The sequence below is a fragment of the Gymnoscopelus braueri genome (assembly GCF_963280865.1).
Source record: "Gymnoscopelus braueri genome assembly, chromosome: 13".
Lineage (NCBI taxonomy): Eukaryota > Metazoa > Chordata > Actinopteri > Myctophiformes > Myctophidae > Gymnoscopelus > Gymnoscopelus braueri.
The window spans coordinates 29,282,876-29,304,637 of record NC_137615.1 but is presented as its reverse complement, the minus strand read 5'-3'; the positions used below and the strand labels follow the sequence as shown (position 1 = coordinate 29,304,637).

The 21,762-nt window shown below is 41.2% G+C and overlaps 2 protein-coding genes across 2 annotated transcripts; both read right to left on the bottom strand.

Annotated features, from left to right (window-relative positions):
• Positions 1 to 3,201: 3,201 nt before the first annotated feature.
• Positions 3,202 to 13,209, bottom strand: LOC308099498 (kelch-like protein 24; the record flags this gene model as incomplete). The annotated part of the gene is made up of 9 exons (XM_080448244.1): positions 3,202 to 3,412; positions 3,508 to 3,706; positions 4,902 to 4,988; positions 5,667 to 5,798; positions 9,429 to 9,572; positions 10,624 to 10,792; positions 11,021 to 11,164; positions 12,814 to 13,005; positions 13,093 to 13,209. 9 exons carry the CDS (start codon positions 13,207 to 13,209, stop codon positions 3,202 to 3,204), a joined length of 1,395 nt encoding a protein of 464 aa, XP_080304370.1.
• Positions 13,210 to 17,245: 4,036 nt separating this feature from the next.
• Positions 17,246 to 20,620, bottom strand: LOC308098184 (endoplasmic reticulum transmembrane helix translocase-like; the record flags this gene model as incomplete). Its single annotated transcript, XM_080446436.1, has 1 exon — positions 17,246 to 20,620. One exon carries the CDS (start codon positions 20,618 to 20,620, stop codon positions 17,246 to 17,248), a length of 3,375 nt encoding a protein of 1,124 aa, XP_080302562.1.
• Between the last annotated feature and the right edge of the window lie 1,142 nt (positions 20,621 to 21,762).

Here is a 21,762-nt window from a genome sequence, read left to right as displayed (position 1 = left end):
AAAAAAAAAAAAAACTAGCAACAGATACAGTAAAAAAACCGATTAAACCTTGAAATTGAGATGAGTCAGAGTTACTAATGAGTCAACTTTGCACAGCCATGTCACACACGTCTGTTGCAAATTTCATGATTAAATACATTTTATGATATATGATATTATACAGTATTTGTTTTATTTACCTGATGATTAAACACTTAAACCCTAAAATACTTCATTGTACATCAAATACCAAAAATAGCCAATCTTCAAGCTCGTGTTGAGCTTGTAGATCTGCTATTTTTGCCAAATGTTCACCTATTTTTGCCTAATGTTCCTAAATATTATGTCACAGGCGAACATTCAGCAAAAAAATAGCAGATCTACAAGCTCACAAAGCCTTGTGTTGTGTTGCGTTGTGAGCTTGTAGATTGTCTATTTTCGTCAAAGATATTTTGTGTAGATGCCAAAAGGAGGGGGACAAAAATGGACAACTGGAGGACGTTTAAGCTTTAAAAAAGTCGTAAAAGTAGCAATACCACAATGCTCCTTTACTAGCAAAAGTCTTGCATTCAAAATTACTACCAAAATTACTACCAATAACTCTAAAGTATTATCAAAATATACTTACAGTACCAAACATAAAAGTGCACATTATGCAGAATGGGTCATTCACAATAATATTACGGCACGTTGTGGGCTTGTAGATTCAGAAGTTGGCCCTTCAGGAGCTTGGTCCAACGTAGCCTACAGCACTGGAGCACATGGATATAAGGCAATCAAATTAAGGAATGTACCTATACCTACCACTCCCTACCTATATTAGGCAATCAAATCATTGGATTCACAACTAACATTTGGACACATGGTGCTTCTTCATCAGAGTCAAAGGCTGCAGTTACATGGACAATATTTATTCATTCAGAATGAACTCATTCCGATTCATACAAAACTGTTTACATGGAACCTGAATAAAAGCATTCCTCGTTTACATGACCCAAAGCATTCATTCGGAATTTAAATTTTGACATGCGGCAAAGTGGTTCCCGCCTACGCCCGGGCATGGACCAGGGGCCACAGACTCCAGCCAGGCAGCGTTGTATGTGGTGCGAGCCCGCGTTCCTTTGTTATCGCCGTTTTAATGCGAAAGTAGCAGATCTACAAGTTCAGACCAGTTTCTTTTTTTGTATTGGTACCACTGCAGACCCGGTCAAACTTAGGCCAATCTACTACTTGTCACATTTCTCATGTAGGCTACCTTAATTTTATTTAAACAAAAAAACGTTTCATCTGACTGAATAGATTCTCTTGATTATAAGTTCCCGTTTCATGTCAAGGTAAAGATTGTTCCTCCATCATAGGCTCAGATCCTCAGGGCGTCCATTCTCCTGGAAAAGTCTGGGCATAACCATTACAGTATATAAGCTTATTAAATGACGCTATAGAATATGCATCATTCATTTTATCCCGCAGGAGTGAGCGCTTCTCAGCACCAAGCGTGGCCGACGCATACAGAGACATAAATAGACTTATGTAGTCTTTGAATGAAAGTTTTACTGCATACAATATTTTATACTAAAAATAATAAAAATCATAATAAAATGTCATTTTTGGCCAATTCTGACAGCACTACTAAGCGCGGACATGTGCAAAAGATTGATTGATTGATATATACTGATTCAAACGGTATATACCACCCCTCCAAACCTGAATGAAAATTCATTCCAAACAGACCGGAATGCAATATTCTATTCTAATTGAGGTGTTTACATGAGCATTTTTAATTCTGACTGAGCAGTCATTCCGAATAAAAGTGGAATATACCTGTCCATGTAACCGCAGCCAGTGAGAATGATTAGAGAGATTCATTCTTCTATAGTGTATGTCCACCTGCAGCTACCACAATTACTGTAGGAGCTAAACAGCACAGGTTGGAGGAGTAGGGAGGGGCCACTGGGATGCATGGCAGGCATATCAATCAGTAATACTGTAGGAAGAAAATCCATCAAAAAGCATTTATGACATTGATAGACAGGTCTTTATTAATCCCTGTGGGAAAATGCTGGCATCATAGCAGCACTTGAGTAGGCATGAATCAGGACAGTTAAGAGTAGAGAGAAACATTTAAGATTTAAATCAAAATAAGAAAAACCTAGCCATCAGTACTTGGACTGACCTGGACAGCATGTGTGTGTATATGAGGGGGAGAGAGAGTGTATATGAGGGGGGGGGAGAGAGAGAGAGAGAAAGAGAAAGAGAGAAAGAAAGAGAGAAAGAAAGAGAGAAAGAAAGAGGCACACACACACACTGTATAGAGAGAGAGAGAAAATCTATCACCAGAATATTATCATATACATCAACATAGAAAAGTTGGCGTCCTCCTTATATGGATTTGTAACTTAATTTGTTACATTACAGTAACAAGAGACATTAAAGGATCTACATCATGAATTTAAAAAATATATTTGATATTTAATATCATATGGTGTATGTCCCTCAAACCTTTTTCAAAAGGTTTGAGCCTAAATCATCACTCAGATATACTCATCCCAAGTTAATTGTCTCTGGCTTATACAGCACTTTCAGCTGCAATACCAAAACGTCCTCTTGGGCAGGGGGGGGCTACTGAGCAATTCTGTCTGGCCAGCATCAATGCAATGCAAGTGATGTCACTTGCATTGCCATTCTGAAATGGCCTGTTCAGACACGCCCATTCTGAAAATCTCTGAAATGAGAATGAATGACTGAATGTTAATCAAACAATTTTTTTGGGGTACAAGAGACACTGGGGAGCCCAAAAAATACTAAAAACCCCCAAAAAAATGAAATTCATGGTGTATACCCTTTAAAGGCTTTTTAATTCTATCCTCATTCTGAGTGTGCTTGAAGTTAGCTAAGGGCTTCTAGGTATTTTATCTATATGTACAGACAGACTATTGACAGTGGATGTGATGCCAATATATGTACAGTGTCAGCCAGCCTACACAGTAGGTAAACACATCATATAGTATTATGTCAGTCAGTCAATAAACAGTGAAAATAATGAGCAGTATAATCTATTGACAGTGACACATTCAACTGTCATGATACTTTAGTGTACATTTAGTAGTCAGGAAAGTGCCAGGGAATGCAGGGGTCATTAATCCAAGAACATTATTACCTCGATAGAGGGCAGAAATACCTACTGATGATGATGGTTATTATTTAATCTATCTAAGTCTACCATTAGCCATCATCAGAATCATCCTCATGACGACGACGGTGGCAACTATAATAACGTTCATCTTCATTGTTTTCATCATCTTCAACTGCAGGTGGATGATCATTCCTCAGCCTGAGAGTCACACAGTTGAGATTGTAGCGAGCAGTGGGCATCTGCCCCACAGTTTCCCACATGTTCGTCTCTACGCTGTACTGCTCGATTTGACCTAAAAACCTATATGAAGAGAGACCAATAGCCATAAGAGAAATGTCTGGTGTGTGGACAAGAGGGCACCTTTTCCCAGGAATTCATGGAGCAGCATGTCTTACTCGATGTCGTTGTCCGACCCATAGTCCAGCCCTCCTAGTATGTAGATCTTTCCATCCACCACAGCCATGCCAGGAGATGCGCGTGGCACTTGCATGGGGGCACACATGGTCCACTGGTTGGTCTTAGGGTTGTAGCACTCCATCGTGTCTTCTATGGTGCAGTATTTCTGGTGTTCTATAACAGTATCATGCAGACCACCTATGAATAAACAAGAATTAACAGGAGAGTGACTGTTAGTGGGATCTATTATGTGCCACAATTACAGTGAAGTTAAAGTGAGTTTATAAATGGTAATGAAACTCTAGTTTGTTTTCAATTTCAGGTTAAAAACTACAGCACAAGGTTGGCTCACTGAAAGAAAACTACAAGCAAAACGCCTGCCAAATTGGGGTCAACCACAGTAGTTCTTTCCTATTGATTGACACAAATAGTCACAGATCGTGCCTTAAGACTGACCTTCTATACTGCTCAAAGAAATGTAGGGAACACTTTGATCCCTTAATTATTTTGAGTTTTTATGAACTGTGTACATACTGCTAACAAAAACTGCTCAAAAGAATTAAGGGGTCAAAGTGTTCCCTTAATTATTTTGAGCAGTGTAGTATAAAACACAACTGCAGCTAATCAAATTAATAATGGCTGTGTTACAGTAGATTTCAGTCAACTACCTATGCTAGCACACTGGCACACCTATGCCTCAGGGCACACCTAAATCTAATTCACACATTATAAATTGTATTAGTTGCAGCTACATTGCTTACTAGTCTGCCATGTTTTTAATCTGCTGTACAATTTTAACTCAACTATAAAATTAGCCAAGTGTTTCATGTCCCTTCAAGAACAGGCATGATACTGTACCTGTAAGGTAGATCTTTCCATTGACAGTACAAGCGGATGACTGATCACGCGGTATCTGCATAGGAGCGAGTTCTGTCCATACAAATGATTCATGGTTGTACTTGGCCATCAGGGCAAGTTCTGGCTTCTCTTTAATGGAACTATAGGAGCCTAGGGCCCAGGAGGGGACACGGACACACACACACACACACACACACACACACACACACACACACACACACACACACACACACACACACACACACACACACACACACACACACACACACACACACACACACACACACACACACACACACACACACACACACACACACACACAGCAAAATATCAATTCAACAGGAGAAGGATGAATATGTACTAATACCAAAGTCTTTGAACATTTACAGTTAACCATTATTAACCACATACATTAAAAAAACATAACCTAACAAAACCCAGCAGTCTGAAGGTGCATAAATCTGTTCCATACCAATAAAATAGAGCAGTCCATCTAGTACGACCACAGCAGGGCTATAGATATAGCCGCAATAACCTGCCACACCGACAGACTTAGTGAGCTGCCAGGTGTTAGTCTTGGGGTTGTAGTGCTCAATTGAGTCAGCACCAGAATCCCCACCAACTGCAACCACATAGCCATCCAACATCACCATGCCTATTGTCCATTTGGAGTTGTGCAGGGATAAAAAGAAAACGCACAAAAAAAAAATCGTCTTTAGAACCGATAACAACCATGGCCATATATACCAAGCACTCTCTCCTTGGGTTACCAAGGCAATAACATTCAGCAGGGCAACAGATATTTGAATTGCTGGAAATTCAATTAATGCGAGACAAAACTATTATATATAACAGTACCCAACCTATATTATAATGAGGTATTCTCATAACTAATAAATGTTATACATTTTTTAAATCATGTTTGATTTGAGCATTGCAAATAGAGCTAGTTTTGAATGCTAGATAATACAATGTACATTTATAGGCTAATATTGTACAGTCAATACAGTATGTACAACTAGCAACGTCCTCCACTTGGGATGCCATTATTCTGCAGTTCAAACTGATCCATTCTGCTACCTCTACAGCTACCGCTTCAGACCTTTGCTCATTTTAATTATATAAAAGCAAACAAGATTGTCGTCTCTGTATTCTGTAGTATGTAAAGTTGTCCCTCATCTCTTGCCCTACCTTTTTAACCACTTTGAAAATGTTGTGAGCTGTAGATCTGCTTTTTTGTTTTTTCTTTCATGTCACCAATAATGACATGCCCAAAATATGGTTAAACTGAATGCCTTACTGAAGCAATCACGTTTCTTAATCATGGGAGCCATCTTCAGCCATGAGTTATGAGGCACATCATAGCGCCACATGTCTCTACTGGAAAATTCATCTTTTCGGAAGTATCCTCCTGCTAAATACAGAACAGAGCCTATGGTGGAAGAAAAGCAGAATTAAAATGAGTTATGTCTTGATTGTTAAAATATATGTATATTTTAATGTTCATACACAACTCAAATTGTGTTCATCTACTACATTATTGTGATTCACTTATTAAGCCAACACATTCACAGAAATCACCAAAACACAGTAGGTCCAGTGTGTAGCCGGATGTCCAGTGTGTAGCCGGATGCTAGCCCAAGGGGCTAGCATCCGGCTTGTAAATTGAGGCTATATAGGAAGTGTGACAGTTCATATTAATGGCCTGTAGTCTCGCTGTTTCACCGCCGTTTCACCCCTGCTGGTTGCAGAAGCGGATGGGTTTTTGGCCGAACTTTACACTTGATTTTATTACCTTACGTCATAAATACTACTGTATATCCTTCCAGTCGTTAGTTTAAATGCGTTTTGGTAAATTATGGTCCCATTTATTCTAAAATTAATGATAAAGTAGGGTATCTAGGGTTTCTACTGGTTCTACTGAGTGAAGACCCGTCTGTGGTTGCTGCGGTTTCAGCCAATAGCATTCATTTCCGTTTGCATTTTGGACCGGATATCAACCGGATATAGAAAGAAGGCGCATTTGAAATAGTTGCAAAATTGGCTTCATTTACGGTCTGTAGAAACCAATGGTGGGACGCTGGTGAACTATACCAACCTCACCACTGGCTGCAGAAGGCAACATTCTTGTAGTAAGATTTTGTTAAAATTGCCAAATCTCACGACCAATCACGATGCTCTATAGCCAAATCTCTGCTCACTCCATACTCGGTCCTCCAGCTTAACCCGGAAATCGTGTCCCAAATGGTAATTTGCTTTTGGAGGAGACAAGACTGGAGAGCGAGTGAACTCTCCAAGCTGCTTGCAGCATCAAACAGCGAGTGTACAACCGGTGTGCACTCCAGCCTGTTCACGTCCTCTCGGCAGGAGTGTTGACTGCCTCTGGCTATGGGATTGAAACCATGACTACACTGTCTGGGAGATGGGGTCTAAAAAAAAAAGAAGCCGTGCCGTAGACTTCAAAGGGATGTTTTAGAGCCAACAAAACTTTGTTCTGCATGCCCTAAAATGTAAACATAACTGTTGTAAAGTAACATATTATTATCATTAGTCATGCCTGTAGCTGGAGCTGTTGACCATGAATTCTATTGTCACAGGTTGGGGGTTAAAAGGGTTTACTTCCGGTTCTGCCGGCAGATAGGAATGTAGCCTTCAGCGCGACTATGTTTGTGAGTCCCACAGTGTTCTGTATTTATTGTCACTTGCAAGTCTTGAGATAAGTCTTTTATATATATATATATATATATATATATATATATATATATATATATATATATATATATATATATATATATATATATATATATATATGACGATTGAAGAAAGCGCGCTAGTTTTTACCACCCGACCAGCAATTCTGTAGAAAAAGCACTAGAGGGAGCCACGAGCCAGACTTTCCAACTAAAGTGCACACACATATATGGCCGCAACCACACACACACACGCGCACACGCTCATGCGTTCAATTTAGAAACAACACTAGAGGGAGCCACGAGCCAGGCGTCCCAACTAAAGTGCACGTCACACACACACACACACACACACACACACACACACACACACACACACACACACACAGGCCACACACACACACACACACGCAAGCCAGGATTTTTTCTTCAATTTGGTTTATTGAAAGCATGACTGTTAAGATACTTTTATTGTGTTCTGGCTTTTGTTTTAGTTTCTCCCTGACACACACACACGCGCACACACACACACAGTGATCCATGAAAAGAACTATTCTGTCCCTATCGGTTCACAACTCGGACGGCGCTGATTCGACTCATCAGAGCATCGGCCGGTCAGCGCGGGCACTCGTGCCTGGAGGCGTGAGGGCGCGCCTCCTCGGCCTCAAGCTCTGCTGAGTCGGCGCGCCTCCGTCATGGACAATAACTATTATCACGTGCGTGTGAACGCGTGTTCAGCGTTCCCCTAGCGTAGCTTCCTGGTTGCTACGTGGGGGGGGAACAACAACAGACAGGTCCGCGTCGCATCAAAGCCCTGCCTCGCCCCGAAGCCCCGTGCCTAAAAACGAGCGCTCTGTCTTCAATCGTCCTGGTTCTTTGATCTCCCTGTGACATATATATATATATATATATATATATATATATATATATATATATATATATATATATATATATATATATATATATATATATATAGATAGAAAGAGTCTTGTATTAGAAGAGAGGCTTTTAATTGATTGTTTCAACAACGCCCCCTGTCATTAATAGAGACCCGGTTTTTAATTGAATAGAGGATTTACGGTATAAGAAATACAGCATCTAGTATACAACATGACATGCAGGAGGAGCAAGCAAGCAGGCAGGAATTGGAATGTGGCTAGTGTCGGCCCAGCCTGCTTGATGACATAAGGCCCGTACTCACTACACGATTTAAGCCCGATTTTGTCACCCCTGACAAAATTCCTGTGTCGGGCCCGATTATGAACGTGGGGTGCGCGTGCCCGCAGTTTTTATCTTGTAGTGTGACATCTGCGACATCCCAAGACAACACAGCGTCAATATTAACTCTCTCAGTGCCAATGAAAAAAAAAAATTATTGCGAACCATGCCAACTTTTTTCTTTTCAAAGTAAAAAAAAAGTGCTTAGGAAGCGAGATACAGCCTTTTTCAGTTATAGGTTAAACAAAGAGTGGATGGAGCTGCAAATCTTCAGATAATGATATCTTGGGTTATGAACACTTTTTTCCCCCAAAAAAAAAGAAAACTTTTATTTTTTATTTTATTTTTTAAACTCTGGATTTCTCGTTCTGGCACTGAGGGTATAACCCTAAAACTCGGGATAACTCGGGGTCTGGCACTGAGAGAGTTAAACACGTTAAATCTTTTGAGTATTTTCTCGCCTAGTGTGACATATCCTGATCATCCTTGCATTGATCAATTATACCATAGAATCTCCAGTGCACTGCTGCGCTTTGCACTGTGCACTGCCCATGCAAAAGGAACATGGCAGTCATATATTATTAACTTTATATAACCTACCAAAACATTATGGTTTAAAGTAGTTAATTTATAATGCTGCATTCTTTAGGGTTTGAGTGAGTGAGTGAGTGAGTGAGTGAGTGAGTGATTGAGAGCATTTTCTTCTAAAAACAGGCCTACCTTCCAAAGTTTGCAGGCCCTTATAGGCAACCCGGCCTGGCGAAGACCTACTCTCCGAGGAGCACACTTTTCTAGTTTAGATTTGATTTTGCTTGACCACAAATGTGAAGAATGTTATTTAGATAGCATGTTGTTTTTAGACAGATAATAGGCTTACCTGGTAGTCTAACGTCTTTGAAGCACTACATTGTTCTCTTTGCACTCTACTTATACTAACTATTTACCCTGTTTGTTGACTAGGGTTCATGCCATTTCCTCTTGATTTTACACTTGTAAGTGGCTCTGGATAAAAGTACCTGTTAAATGCCGACATTGTAAATTGTACATTGTAAATTAAAATTTAACTTCCAGCACAACACTGCTACAGATACATTCAGAGGCACAATAGAGAAGGAGCTATTACAGGCACTAAATTGATTGATTCTGACACTCACCTGACAGGACCACTGCATGCTCGCGTATTCCGCGTAATTCTGCGGGCAGACGTCCCAGAGTCTTCCGTTGTCTGGTCAGGGGATCATAGCTCTCAACCTTGTGAAACTCCTCATAATCAGTCTGTCCTCCCACCATCACTATCACTTTAAGAAGCAGGGGAGAAGAACAGGTAAGCCAGAGTAGATTTAAGAGTTCAAGGAGAAACGAAATGTATTTAATAAAAAAGGGACCATCTCACAGGTATGCTGGCCTTAGAATAGATGGAGTTTTCATTTGTGACCACCATCAAAGCTTTTCAAGATTTTCCAAAATAGCATAAACAGTATCTACAAGGTCACAACACGTCGCACTGTGAGCTTGGAGTTCTGCTTTTTGGATATTCATCATAATATGATGAACACCCGAAATAATGAGACTTAAACAGACTGCTGTTAAAGCTTTTATTCTGTGCACAGAAGTTCCATAGTAAGATAGGCAGTCTCAGCCACTGTTGAGTAAAGGCAGAGAACATGCTGGTCACTTAAATACATTTGAGTACACAGGGTGTGTCTGTATCTTTAGCATGTACATGGCTATAGTGCCAGGGAGGCAAGGGCCTTGGCAGGGTATAATTTACGTCAATTTATCATTGATAGCATCTTCTTGACGGCTCTTTAACTCATTGACTGCCAATGACGAGATTTCTCCTCATTCATCTCCAAGGCTCGGACGTTTTCAGTGGTTTTACGATAGAGGGCGCTCTTCCGCAGCCTGTGAATGATTCTGATGATGATGATGATGATGAAGAGTACACCCAGAAATCACGTGATCACAGCAAAATGAAGCTGGTTTCGTTTAGTGTTATAGGATTTATAAAAGTAAATCTTTCTATGCTTTCTGTTGTTTTTGGCGAAAACAAGCCACATTGAACTGCCCATAACCATGGAATGGATTATTCCGACGGCACACTTTTTTTCCTCTATTCTCCGAGACCCTACGTCTTTTGAGCCGAACGCCGGGTGGATCGCTGTGAAAAATATGATTCTACGATCTATGATTTTTCAAAGGTTAGTAAAAACGCTCAAAATAGCTGGTAGGAGTAAAAAAAAAAAGAGGTATAGTTAACTAAAACTAAGTCCAAGAATCTAAATCAAAGCTGAATTGTAAAAATGAAAATAATGAAATCATGACACATGCATGTGTGAGGCAGGGTACCTGGGGTCCTGCGTGGGCGTGCCGTGTTACAGTAAGGCACGAGATCCCGGTTCTTGGCCTCAGAGATGAACCTCTGGCAGCCCTGGTATTCTTTCATGACATCCAGTGACTCAATCACGGTGTGGATGTAAGAGGGGCTGATGAGAGGCAGGCGGATATGCTCCAGCACCTTAAAAAACACAAAACACTAATTATTGACTAATCCAACCGTATATTTATTGGGTGAGCATTATATAGTCATGCATATTACCAGGCAGTACCATAAATATAGATGCCATCATGCCATGCATGTATTGGACAACGTTCTAGCAACTACCATGCATTTAGAAGTCCCGAGACGCATCGATAGGTGGAGACCTCCGATCGTCTGGCAACATGAGTCTAAGAAATGACTGACCTTCTCAAAGCTCAGCCTGCGGGTAGCACACTTGTCTAACCACAACATGGCTGCCTCAAAAACCATGTCCTCCTTGGGCACATTGAGGTGGTCACTGGCAAGAATCTCTGTCAGTCTTTCCACAGAGAGAGAAAGGAACTCTTCCTATTGGTAGAAAAAAAGAAACAAGAAAAGAATCTGGTAGATGCTGATAGATTGAGACCCTGTTCCCATACTTCGCACTACCGTAACCTTTTCATTTCTTAAGTGCTCCCTGGTGATAGATGGCTTGTTTGGTGAAATGGACATGTGACTGTACACTGTAACTTATTAATAAATAGCCAGGTCTGGGTCTGTTGTGGTGGTGGTGACAGGTTGGGTTAAAAGGTAGGGTAAGTGATACGTTTTTTGTTAAAAGGTTAAAGGACTATATTCTGATAGTAATCATTGCTATTACTATATAGTGTTTGTTCAGTACAAGGGGCCAGCCTGAGATTTTTACATTGACGCCAATACAAAAGAGACAGTTCATTTGAATGGCCTGTAGTTTTGCTGTTTTACCCCTGCTGGTGTCAGAAAGAATGTATCTTGTCATAAATACTTAGGCCTGTCCCCGACTAAGGATTTGTTTAGTCGACTCTAATTGGCGACTAATTGCCAATAGTCGACTGACAGTCGACTAATACATTTTTTTTTTTAAATAATAAAAAAAAACTTTTTTTTTTTTTTGGGGCCAAAATACATTTTATTTCAAAGGGCCAAGTCTACACAGTTTGTTTTGTCTCCAGCAGAGTTTCTAGTGTCTCTATCTCTCTCTGGAAGAGGTTGCACATGAACTCTGCAGCCGCACTGAGGCGCTCCAACACAAACAATACCAATACAAAGACGAGGAATAAGAAGAATAAAGTGGAAGTTACGTGTGGTTGCAGGTGTAGACTTGGCCAAAAAAAACAATTTAAAACATTTTTGGCCCTTAAAAAAAATTATTATTATTATTATTATTTTTTTCGACTAGAGTCGACTAAGAGACACTTAGTCGACTCGGACCCCCCGCGACTAACCAGTCGACTTAGTCGAGGTCAGGCCTATAAATACTATATGCTTCCAGTCACTAGTTTAAAGTCTCCTTTCAATCATCATGATATACGTTTTGGTAAAATATGGTCCCATTTATTTTGAAATTGACGATAAAGTAGGTTATGCTCTAGGAGGGGCGGGATGATTTGATTGACAAGCTACACAACCAATAGCATTCATTCCCCGCCCCTGCTCTTGATTGACAAGCTACCCAACCAATTACAAATAGCATTCATATCCGGTTGCAAAGGATATGACACGATATTGAAAGATGGCGGATTGCACACAGTTGAACAATCGGCTTCATTTTCGGTCTGTAGTAACCAATGGCGTGACGCTGTCCATTCATTTTATACAGTCTATCTATGGTTCAGTAACAGAGGCCTCCCCGGCTCTTTAATAAACAGAAAATGCATTTTCAGGTGGGCTGAAAAATGTCAGCCAATCAGGAAAGAGTACCCATTTTATAGTGTTCCAGTTCCAATTTTGTCAGCTCATTTCTTAGTGCCATCACTTCCAATTGTTTAATCTGTATTCTGTGCAAGTTCTCTCTACTGATCGGATAAAATAGGTATCCCAACCTTTACTAAAGGGCAGGAGAGACAGGGAGACTCCCATTACTTTAACAAAGAATATCACTTACCATACCTTTAATAGTAATAAAAACAAAAGTTATAGGAGAAAAAGCAAACAACAGACAAACAAGATGGGAAATGTATGACCGTTCAATCACTGACCTGCTGGTATATAACACTGAAGTTCTCAAAAATGTAATCCATGCTCTGTTTCTCCAACACTTTAAAGGAGTGGGCCTCAGCTAAGCAGTAAATCCCTACGCAGTTATTTACATCCATGTGGCGCTCGATGTAGTCACAGCAGGCTTCTCGAACAGCTGCGACATCCAAAAAGTCTGATGCAGCTAGCAGGGCCTAGACCAAATAAACAAAATATCTTCATTAAGCGCCGATGTAGGACAAAAATGCAGACGATGAATACGGTTCATGATAACACATTACCTGCACATTTGCCGTGGAGATGCACACCTTTGCCGTATAGGCATAGCTCAGCAACAAGTCAATCATCTGAGGATCCACGCCGCTGACGGCCACGCGTTCCTGTGTGGACTCCACCATGCCATTTATAAACATAGCCTGTGCAGGGTGAAAAGGTGAATGGCTGGCTTGGAGTGTTCATGGTATAGACCTTTATTATTTTACATAAATAAATGTGTGCAATTATTATTAAAACAATAAAAAATTTACAACCTCTAGCACCTCTAGCTTAGTTACTAACAAAATAATACATTTGCACGTTAACTTTAATGAACAGAATATTTGTGGAGAAATTACACAGTGAGAGGTGACAGCATCACATGGATGCAATCACATTATGAGACAGTGCAAGAGGTCAAAAAACTATGGAACTCGTACAATCAACAAGCAAGCTGAAAACAGTATAGGATGTCTGTCAAACTCTAAATATACATTAGATTATTATCTTTTACAATCGATTAGTCTGCATTAGGCATTAGTGCCCCGCTCAGATACTAAAACACATTTTTAAGTTAAAACTTTGGAGAGAACTGCTCTTATCAACATCAACAAGCAAGCTGAAAACAGTATAAGATGTCTGTCAAACTCTTAAATATTTATTACATTTCAAATTAAGATTCATAATCAGACAAAATAAAACAACTATTCCTCTGTGAATAATGTTGCTGATATGGTGGCTTGAAAAGTGTACTTGAGCCTTGTTAAAAGGTCACATTTCCCCTTGTATATTAAATGATGGTCATCACTTGCATCACTTTGGCAAGGCTAGTGGGTAACCTCACTTACTAACCAAGACTGAGGTTTCTCATCCATTCCCCTGTCAATCCCACTTAGCTCTTAAATCCCCTTTAGAGCTCCCAGTCCCAATTCAGCACCAATTTGCCCCCAAACCCCCTCAATATGCACTAATATAAGCTTTACCAAAGAGCCCCGAAACCACTCCTAAAATGCAGTGGTGGTAAAAGTATCAATACTGCACTGTAGAAGTACTCTGTTGCAAGTAAAAGTCCGGAATTCAAAATTTACTTGAGTAAAAGTACACAAGTATTGGTATCTAAATGTACTTAAAGTGCCAAAAGTAGAAAGTATTATTCATTATGCAGAATGTCCAATTTCACAAGTTTTCGAATGTATACAATCTTTTGAAAATATCAGATTTACTTTTAGAATGGCTACTTTCAAAAAGGCCGAAATGTATATAGGGTTAAAGTGGTTAATGGATGTTTTGTGATAATAATCAAAATCTACAAAGTAACTAAAGTTTTCAAATAATTGTAGTGGAGTAAAAGCATAACATTTGCCTCTGAGATGTAGTGGAGTAGAAGTAAAAGTACTGAAAATTGGGAAATACTCCAGTAAAGTAAAAAATACAGTATAAAGTACAGTACTTGAGTAAATGTACTTTACACCACTGCTAAAATGTAGCCAAAGGTCTGGGTTGTATGATGATCACACACAGATGTGCGACAACAGGCACAGAGACACTTCATAAACGCCAAAACATTGCCTGCGTGCATAAGGTGGACAAATAATTAACTCACGGATGGAAAGTGATTCAAGCAGACGTTGAGTCTTGCGTCTAATTATCAAAGTTTCTACCGAACTACCACAGCAACTACATACCTGGCATCAAACGCCAGGCAGTGTTGCCAGAGTTTGTGAGAGAAATAAGCAACCAGGCCTGTGAAAACAAGTGGTTAATATTTAGGCCACATGAACACTTTGAAGTTCAGCTACCATCCGCTATTTATTTTGTAAATAGCCGATCTACAAGCTCGCAACGCATGTAGATCTGCAATTTTCAAAAATAAATCTTGAAAATTTATGTTTTTGAAACATTTTAAATTCACAAATCTTGTATGGGGGTCCCTGGCACAAACTATTCTCAGAGCTGTGGCCAAATACATATTAATCTGGGGGGGGGGGGGTCCTTGACATGAAAAAGGTTGAGAACCACTGATTTAAACAACATTTAGGAAAGAAGCCCAAATAAGCAACTACACTTTAGAAACAAGCCCCCAAAAAAAGCAGCCACCAATATTTACAAGCAACTATTAGTACAGAAAAACAAGCCCAAAGGCGCTTATAATAAGCAGACATGGCAACACTGACGCACAGGATGACTGGCTCCGCGCATGAAAGGTTGAAATTAAAAACGCTACAAAATTATAATTAAAAAAAATATATATATACTACAATTTATGGATACAAACTCATCTTACCTTGAGTTTTTTTGAAGCGCTCGGAATGAAGAAAGTGTCGTTGCCTTCTCTCTAGGTTTCCAGCAGAGCAGCAGCAGACTGTAAACACTACAGTGAAGTTTTTCTCCTACTTTAAATCTACCTAGTTACCCACCATGCAAGTTGTCCAGGCCAGCCATTGGTCGGTTCGTTCTTCTTCCTCTCCTTTGGGCTTTTATGGCGGTTAGCATCCATGATCGTCGCATTACCGCCACCTGCTGGAGTGATATCCAGTGGTTTGATTGATTGATTGATGTACTTTATTTAGTAAGACATGAGAATGGCAGTACATGGAAGTACAAATTCACATTACTGTACATTGGTGTAAAGTAACTTAAAGTACATTTACTCAAGTACTGTACTTTTTTTAGGTACTTTTACTTTACTGGAGTATTTCCAATTTTCTATACTTTTGCTTCTACTCCACTGCATCTCAGAGACAAATATTGTACTTTTACTCCACTACAATTATTTAAAAACTTTAGTCACTAATTACTTTGTAGATTTTGATTAGTATTACAAAATATACATTAACCACTTCAGCTCTGTATACATTTCGGCCATTTGAAAATAGCCGATCTACAAGCTCACATTGTAGATCTGCATTTTAAAAAGATTTTTATACATTTGTAAACTTGTGAAATGGGACATTCTGTATAGTCAGTACTTTCTACTTTTGGTACTTTAAGTGCTTTTGATACCAATACTTTTGTACTTTTACTCAAGTAAATGTTGATTTCCGGACTTGTACTTGTAACAGAGTATTTCTACATTGCAGTAGGCCTATTAATAATAATAATAATAATAATAATCATCATGTTATATGTTCCAAAGTGTGTATATGGGGAAAAGAGTAGTTACTGTGTTTGTAACAGAGAATAAATACACTTGTTAGTATTGTAAGATACAATGTAGATAAATACAATACACTACAAGCGAGGAAGTGTTTTTTTTGTTTTACAGTAGCAACTTCTGCTACTCCGAGGTGATTTGTGTTTGCCTCCAATCCAATATTCCTTTATTTTTATTTTTATTTACCTTTTAAGTCTTTTTATAAGTCTGTACGAGATTTATCATTATACAAAATCAGAGAAAAAGAAAAAAATAATCGTGGATCTCAGGATCCACATGGGAATGGTTTGGCTCTAATGTGGATCCAGCGTCATTTGTGACATATATATGATGTATTACTCCAAATATGGGCAAGGTTTCAGCCCAATCAGAATCCCATTGATCTAAAAGTTAAATATTAAAAAAAGAATACAATATATTATGTGAAGAAAAAAAAAACTAATTGTGGATGTAGGCTACTTCCATGGTTTACTGCAGCGTGTGCCGTGCATATTAAGTTTGGTTCTGATTGGTCCAGCGGTTTGTGAGTTTGATTGATTGATTGAGCACTTTATTTAGAAATACATGGGAACATGGAAGTACAATTCAATACAATCATAGGTCCTCTAAACTGGATCGCTCATAAAAGCACAATGGCTTATTTAAAATGAGATATACTCAAATCATGATGACATTTAAGAAAACAGACAGATATACACTACTATGCAGAACGTCATACAATCAGCTTTTTATAATGTGAGATTATCATAGATGGCTAACCTCTTGCAGAGCCACATAAAAAAGCATTTTGCCTCTGTTGTGTGTCTATACAGTATGCTTTATGTTAGCAACACACAATCTCGTGTTCACCTCAACACAATACTGCTGTCTTCTTGTCTTCTATTGTATGCACCGCAGTACTGAGTGGCTTGGCTGTCTTGGCCATCTTGTGCATGTCTCAACATCTCTAAATCTCTACCTCCAATGTCTGTTTCCTCTCCCTTTACAGTTTGCTTGCTTAAGGCAGCAGTTGCATTGGTGTAAGTTCAAGAATGCAGCCTGAGGGTTCCTTTGCCAAGCAGGAACTGCAGGATACGGTCCACCAGTAGAGCGGCAACAAAGTCCACCACAAGCACCATGGCAATGACTAGTTTGAACTCAGTGGGAATGTCAACAAGAGCAAACTGTTCAATGAATTCTTGTGAGAAACCTGTCAACAGTCCTACAATGGCTAAACCTGATAGGGCAATACTCCATAGTAATGGTCGATTCTCAGTGAGGGACTCCATGAAAGGGTGACCCTTGTAGTTAATGGCAAAGGTAGCCATCTGCATGGCCACTGACATAATGTATACAGTGCTGTTGATAAGACTGGGCTCAAATTCTTTATATAGATCCACAAACTGGTCCACCCTTGGAGGACTTCTGCTCTGTGCCCCTCTGTAAAGATACACCAAACTGCAGAAGTGAACCGAAAACTGTAGCAGCACCGTTAACACTGTATAGAGATTGAAGATGTTTGGTAAGGGCCGCTCTCTGGATAAGCACTTAAGTGGCTTTGACCTTGATATGAAGAGGAAACAGCCAGTCAACAAAATGCCCTGCAGGGTAAACTGGATATCACTGAACATGACCCCCTCGAGGTAGAGCACAGACTGGCTGAAGGCCAGCACCAGGGCATTCAGAGCAAGGATCTTAAACATCTGCTGTGTTGTCACCAGGGTACAACGGCCCTGCTTTATCACATGGCAAACACATTGAATTGAGGACAGTTTGGAGGTGAAGGGGGCAGCAATGGAGGCATCTCCCAGCTTCACTACTTGTATCTGGTCCTCTTCAAGCTCTTGTAAGACTGTTGATGTAAGACGGTGGTTGATGCTCACCTTCTGCGTTGCCAACAGAGCAACACCTACGTGGGCATGTTTGAGAGCTCCGATGTCGTTTGTTCCATCGCCACACATCAACGTCACATAGCCCAGGCCATTTAGACTTGTGATCACAAACTCCTTCTGTTTTGGGCTGACCCTGGCAAACACTCTCACGTGAGGCAGTAGGGTGTGTAGAAGCTGTGTGTCACTAGCCAGTCTAGTCAGTCCCTCCCCTGTCACACACAGGTCATACTGATGGACGAAAGAGGAGATCGAAGGAGGGGGCATTGGTATATGCACGCTGCCATCTATGGACTCCCACTGCCACTCACCTGGATTGGGACCTGACTGTAATATAAGTGTATGGTCCTTCTGAATGAAGTGTAGCTCTTTCGCGACGTGACATGCCGTTAGCGGGTTGTCACCTGTGATCATCACCACGTAATGTGATGCCTCCTGGAGCTCTCTGATGACAGCCTTGCTGTCGCTCTTGAGGGGGCATGACACTACCATGAACCCAGCGAAACGCAGGTCACACTCCAGTGCATCACGATTCATTTCCTTCACCTGTTGATGGCTGAGGTGTCCTATCTCTTTGTAGCCTAAAGCCAGAACTCTGGCTCCTTCCCGGGACATCTCCCTGTGGACCTTGTCATAGCTTGCGGGACACACTGAAAACATTTCCCTGAGTGTCTCTGGTGCTCCTTTGACAGTGGAAATGTAGCAGAGCCCAGTGGAACCCTTCTTTTCATAGGAAGCCAGGACTGACATTCGCTTCAGAGCGCTGGCAAAGTGGAAGCGCTGGTGGATCGTTAGTCCCTGGGTTTTGATGCCACGAGCAAAAACCTTCTCATCTTTGGTGAGCACCCAATCTGCAGCAGTCAGCATGGCCTTCTCTAATGGATCTCCCACCAGCTGCCCATCATCCAGGGTGATCAGCGAGTGGCAGGTGGCCACCACTCGCTGGGTCTCCACTGGGATCTGAAACATAGGCATCACCTTGTTCCCTTCTCTGAGGCCTGCCACTCCTCGTACCACCAGACTGTCACTAGTCAAGGTTCCCGTCTTGTCAAAGCAGCAAACCTCCACTTTCCCTGCAAATGGGATCCTGAAAGGCTCTGTACAGGATACATATAGTTTAGTGAGGGCGACAAGAGAGGCGTTGACTGCCATTGACAGCTGGATGGGGAGGTCTTGTGGGATCACATTGGTGAGGATTAGGGTGCACTCCAGAAATAACTTGTACCGGTTACGGCTCACGTCCTTAGTCCCCTCTACCCATACGTAGCAAGCTGCAGCAATGGCAAACAACAGGAGGAAGAGGATGAAAATGAAGGTCTCCAGATTGTTTTCCGTCACTCTCTTCACCCCAAAGAGGATGGTCCGCAATAGTTTACCTTGCGTGGTGTAGAATCCAGTTCTCAGTACATAGGCCACACAACCATTGTCTAGAGGCTTGAGCTGAGCATTGACTTTTGGAGGGGGGCTATGCTGGATCACTTTAGTCCCACCATAAATGATATGGAGACGAGAGTCCATCTGAAGGTCCAAGATATGTTCTGGGTCTAGGTCCTCTACTGGCTCCTTCATCTGGGGCACTGACTCTCCGGTCAGCATGGCCTCATCCACAATGCAGTGTCCTCTGAGCAGCAGCACATCACACGGCACCAAGTTATCCTGAGATGACCGTCCTATTGAGACAATGTCTCCGGGGACAAGCTCATCACTGGATATAGGTGTCCACCACCTGTTACGATAAACCTGGATCTTGTAGCGCTTGTTCCTCATGCCTCGGATCTCAGACATGTTCCTCATTTGCCGCTTGACCAGTGAGGACTCGAACGCCACCAGTGTGATGAGTGTGAATACACTGAAGTACCAGTACACATCCAGACACCACAGCCCCACACAGAACACTTGGAACACAAAGAAGGGAGCCGTGGCTCTCTCTTTGAAGAGCTCCAGGAAATCAGGCACCACCATCTCAACACGGTTGGTGCCATAGCGTTTTTCTGCAGCTCGCAAGTCCGCTTCCTCGTGGTAGCCATGCCACGCCTGATAGTAGCCAATCGGGTGTCTGATGGGAAATACCACTGGGAGGAAACATTTCTCCTCAAAGACATAGCAGATCTTCTGAAACTCAAAGGACAGAATCTCCTCACCATCCTTACCCTGGTCCCTCTGAAGTGCCACGAGCTCAGCAGAACCATTGTTCGGGGTGGGTATGACCTTTGCCAGCATAGCCTTTCGTGGGTCTGGTTCCTTGGAACAAGTGAGCCAACAGTGCGCATGCACAGACCAATAACCAGACAGCACTAATAGGATGTGCGCGATCCCAATTGCAGCCAGCGCCAGCAGGCCTGCCTCCAGGTACTCAGAAGCACCATATACTCCACCTAACCAGATGTACAGCCAGCCGGGGTAGAGAACAGCCACAAACGGGAACACAGTAACATGTAGCAGCCAGGGTTTTCGTGTGTACAGAGTGACTGCGCTAACCAGTTCGTCACTTGCGCTGTTGTCATGTTGGTTGTGGTCCATAGACGGGGCCATTTGTGGCACACCCAGCCCACGTAGTCCTTGTTTATTGCACGTCCAGAACCTTCCAGGCCCCTTCTTCCTCCACAGCACCCCCTTGGTGTTGTAGTCAGTTTAAAGTATAATCCACAGAGTACAGTGTCTGATCCTGTCTCCACGGATTCCTTTTTCTGAATCATTCGTTCTATCTCATCCAGTATTCCTGTTTTGTCTTGCCTCCAGCTGACCCTGTGACATAATCATGACATAGGCACCAAAAGGATCCATACTAAGATATGAAGAGTGTCATACAATAAGAAGGGATCAAAGAACGATGTGGCTTTCATGTTGTATTCTGACTTCATGTGACGTCAGATACGTATGACTGATGTCATACGTATCTGACGTATGACCCCATATTTGGGTAAGGATCTGCTGGATCTGACTGCATTGAATTACATTATAAGATTAATGGGAAATATAGTTTCTAAATATAGAAAACGTGATTAGCCCCAGACAGACAGACAAAGAAACAGACATTTTTCTAAACGGCTTGTCCCCCTACAGAGACACTCATTAAACTCCTGGGCCTGGCCCACAGCGTGGCGGTCCAGGCACCCTATAGAGCATCGCAGTTCCCGCCCACTTCCTGGTTTTTCGTGGTGCCGGAAGGAACAACTCAATGCATTTTTCCCATTGACATTTCCAAAAATATTTATATCTATTAATTTAAGCCTCGAATCAAGCCATCATGACATGACATGAATCATGACCATAAAACGTTTGATTCTGTGATTATTTATTTTTTTAAACGGCAAAACAAAGGGTATTTATTAAATATAGTATATCATATAATTAAATATAAAATAAAATAAATCACAGAAAAAAACGTTTTATGGTCATGATTCATGTCATGTCATGATGGCTTGATTCGAGGCTTATATTAATAGATATAAATATTTTTGGAAATGTCAATGGGAAAAATGCATTGAGTTGTTCCTTCCGGCACCACGAAAAACCAGGAAGTGGGCGGGAACTGCGATGCTCTATAGGCCGCAATGCCAGCCTGACAGTGTGTCGCGGGTTCGAGGTCCCGATCCTGATGATCTTTGCTGAGTGTCTATTGTGGATTTAGAGCTTCATGTGGCCTGTAACGTCAATCATCTATGACGTAACTA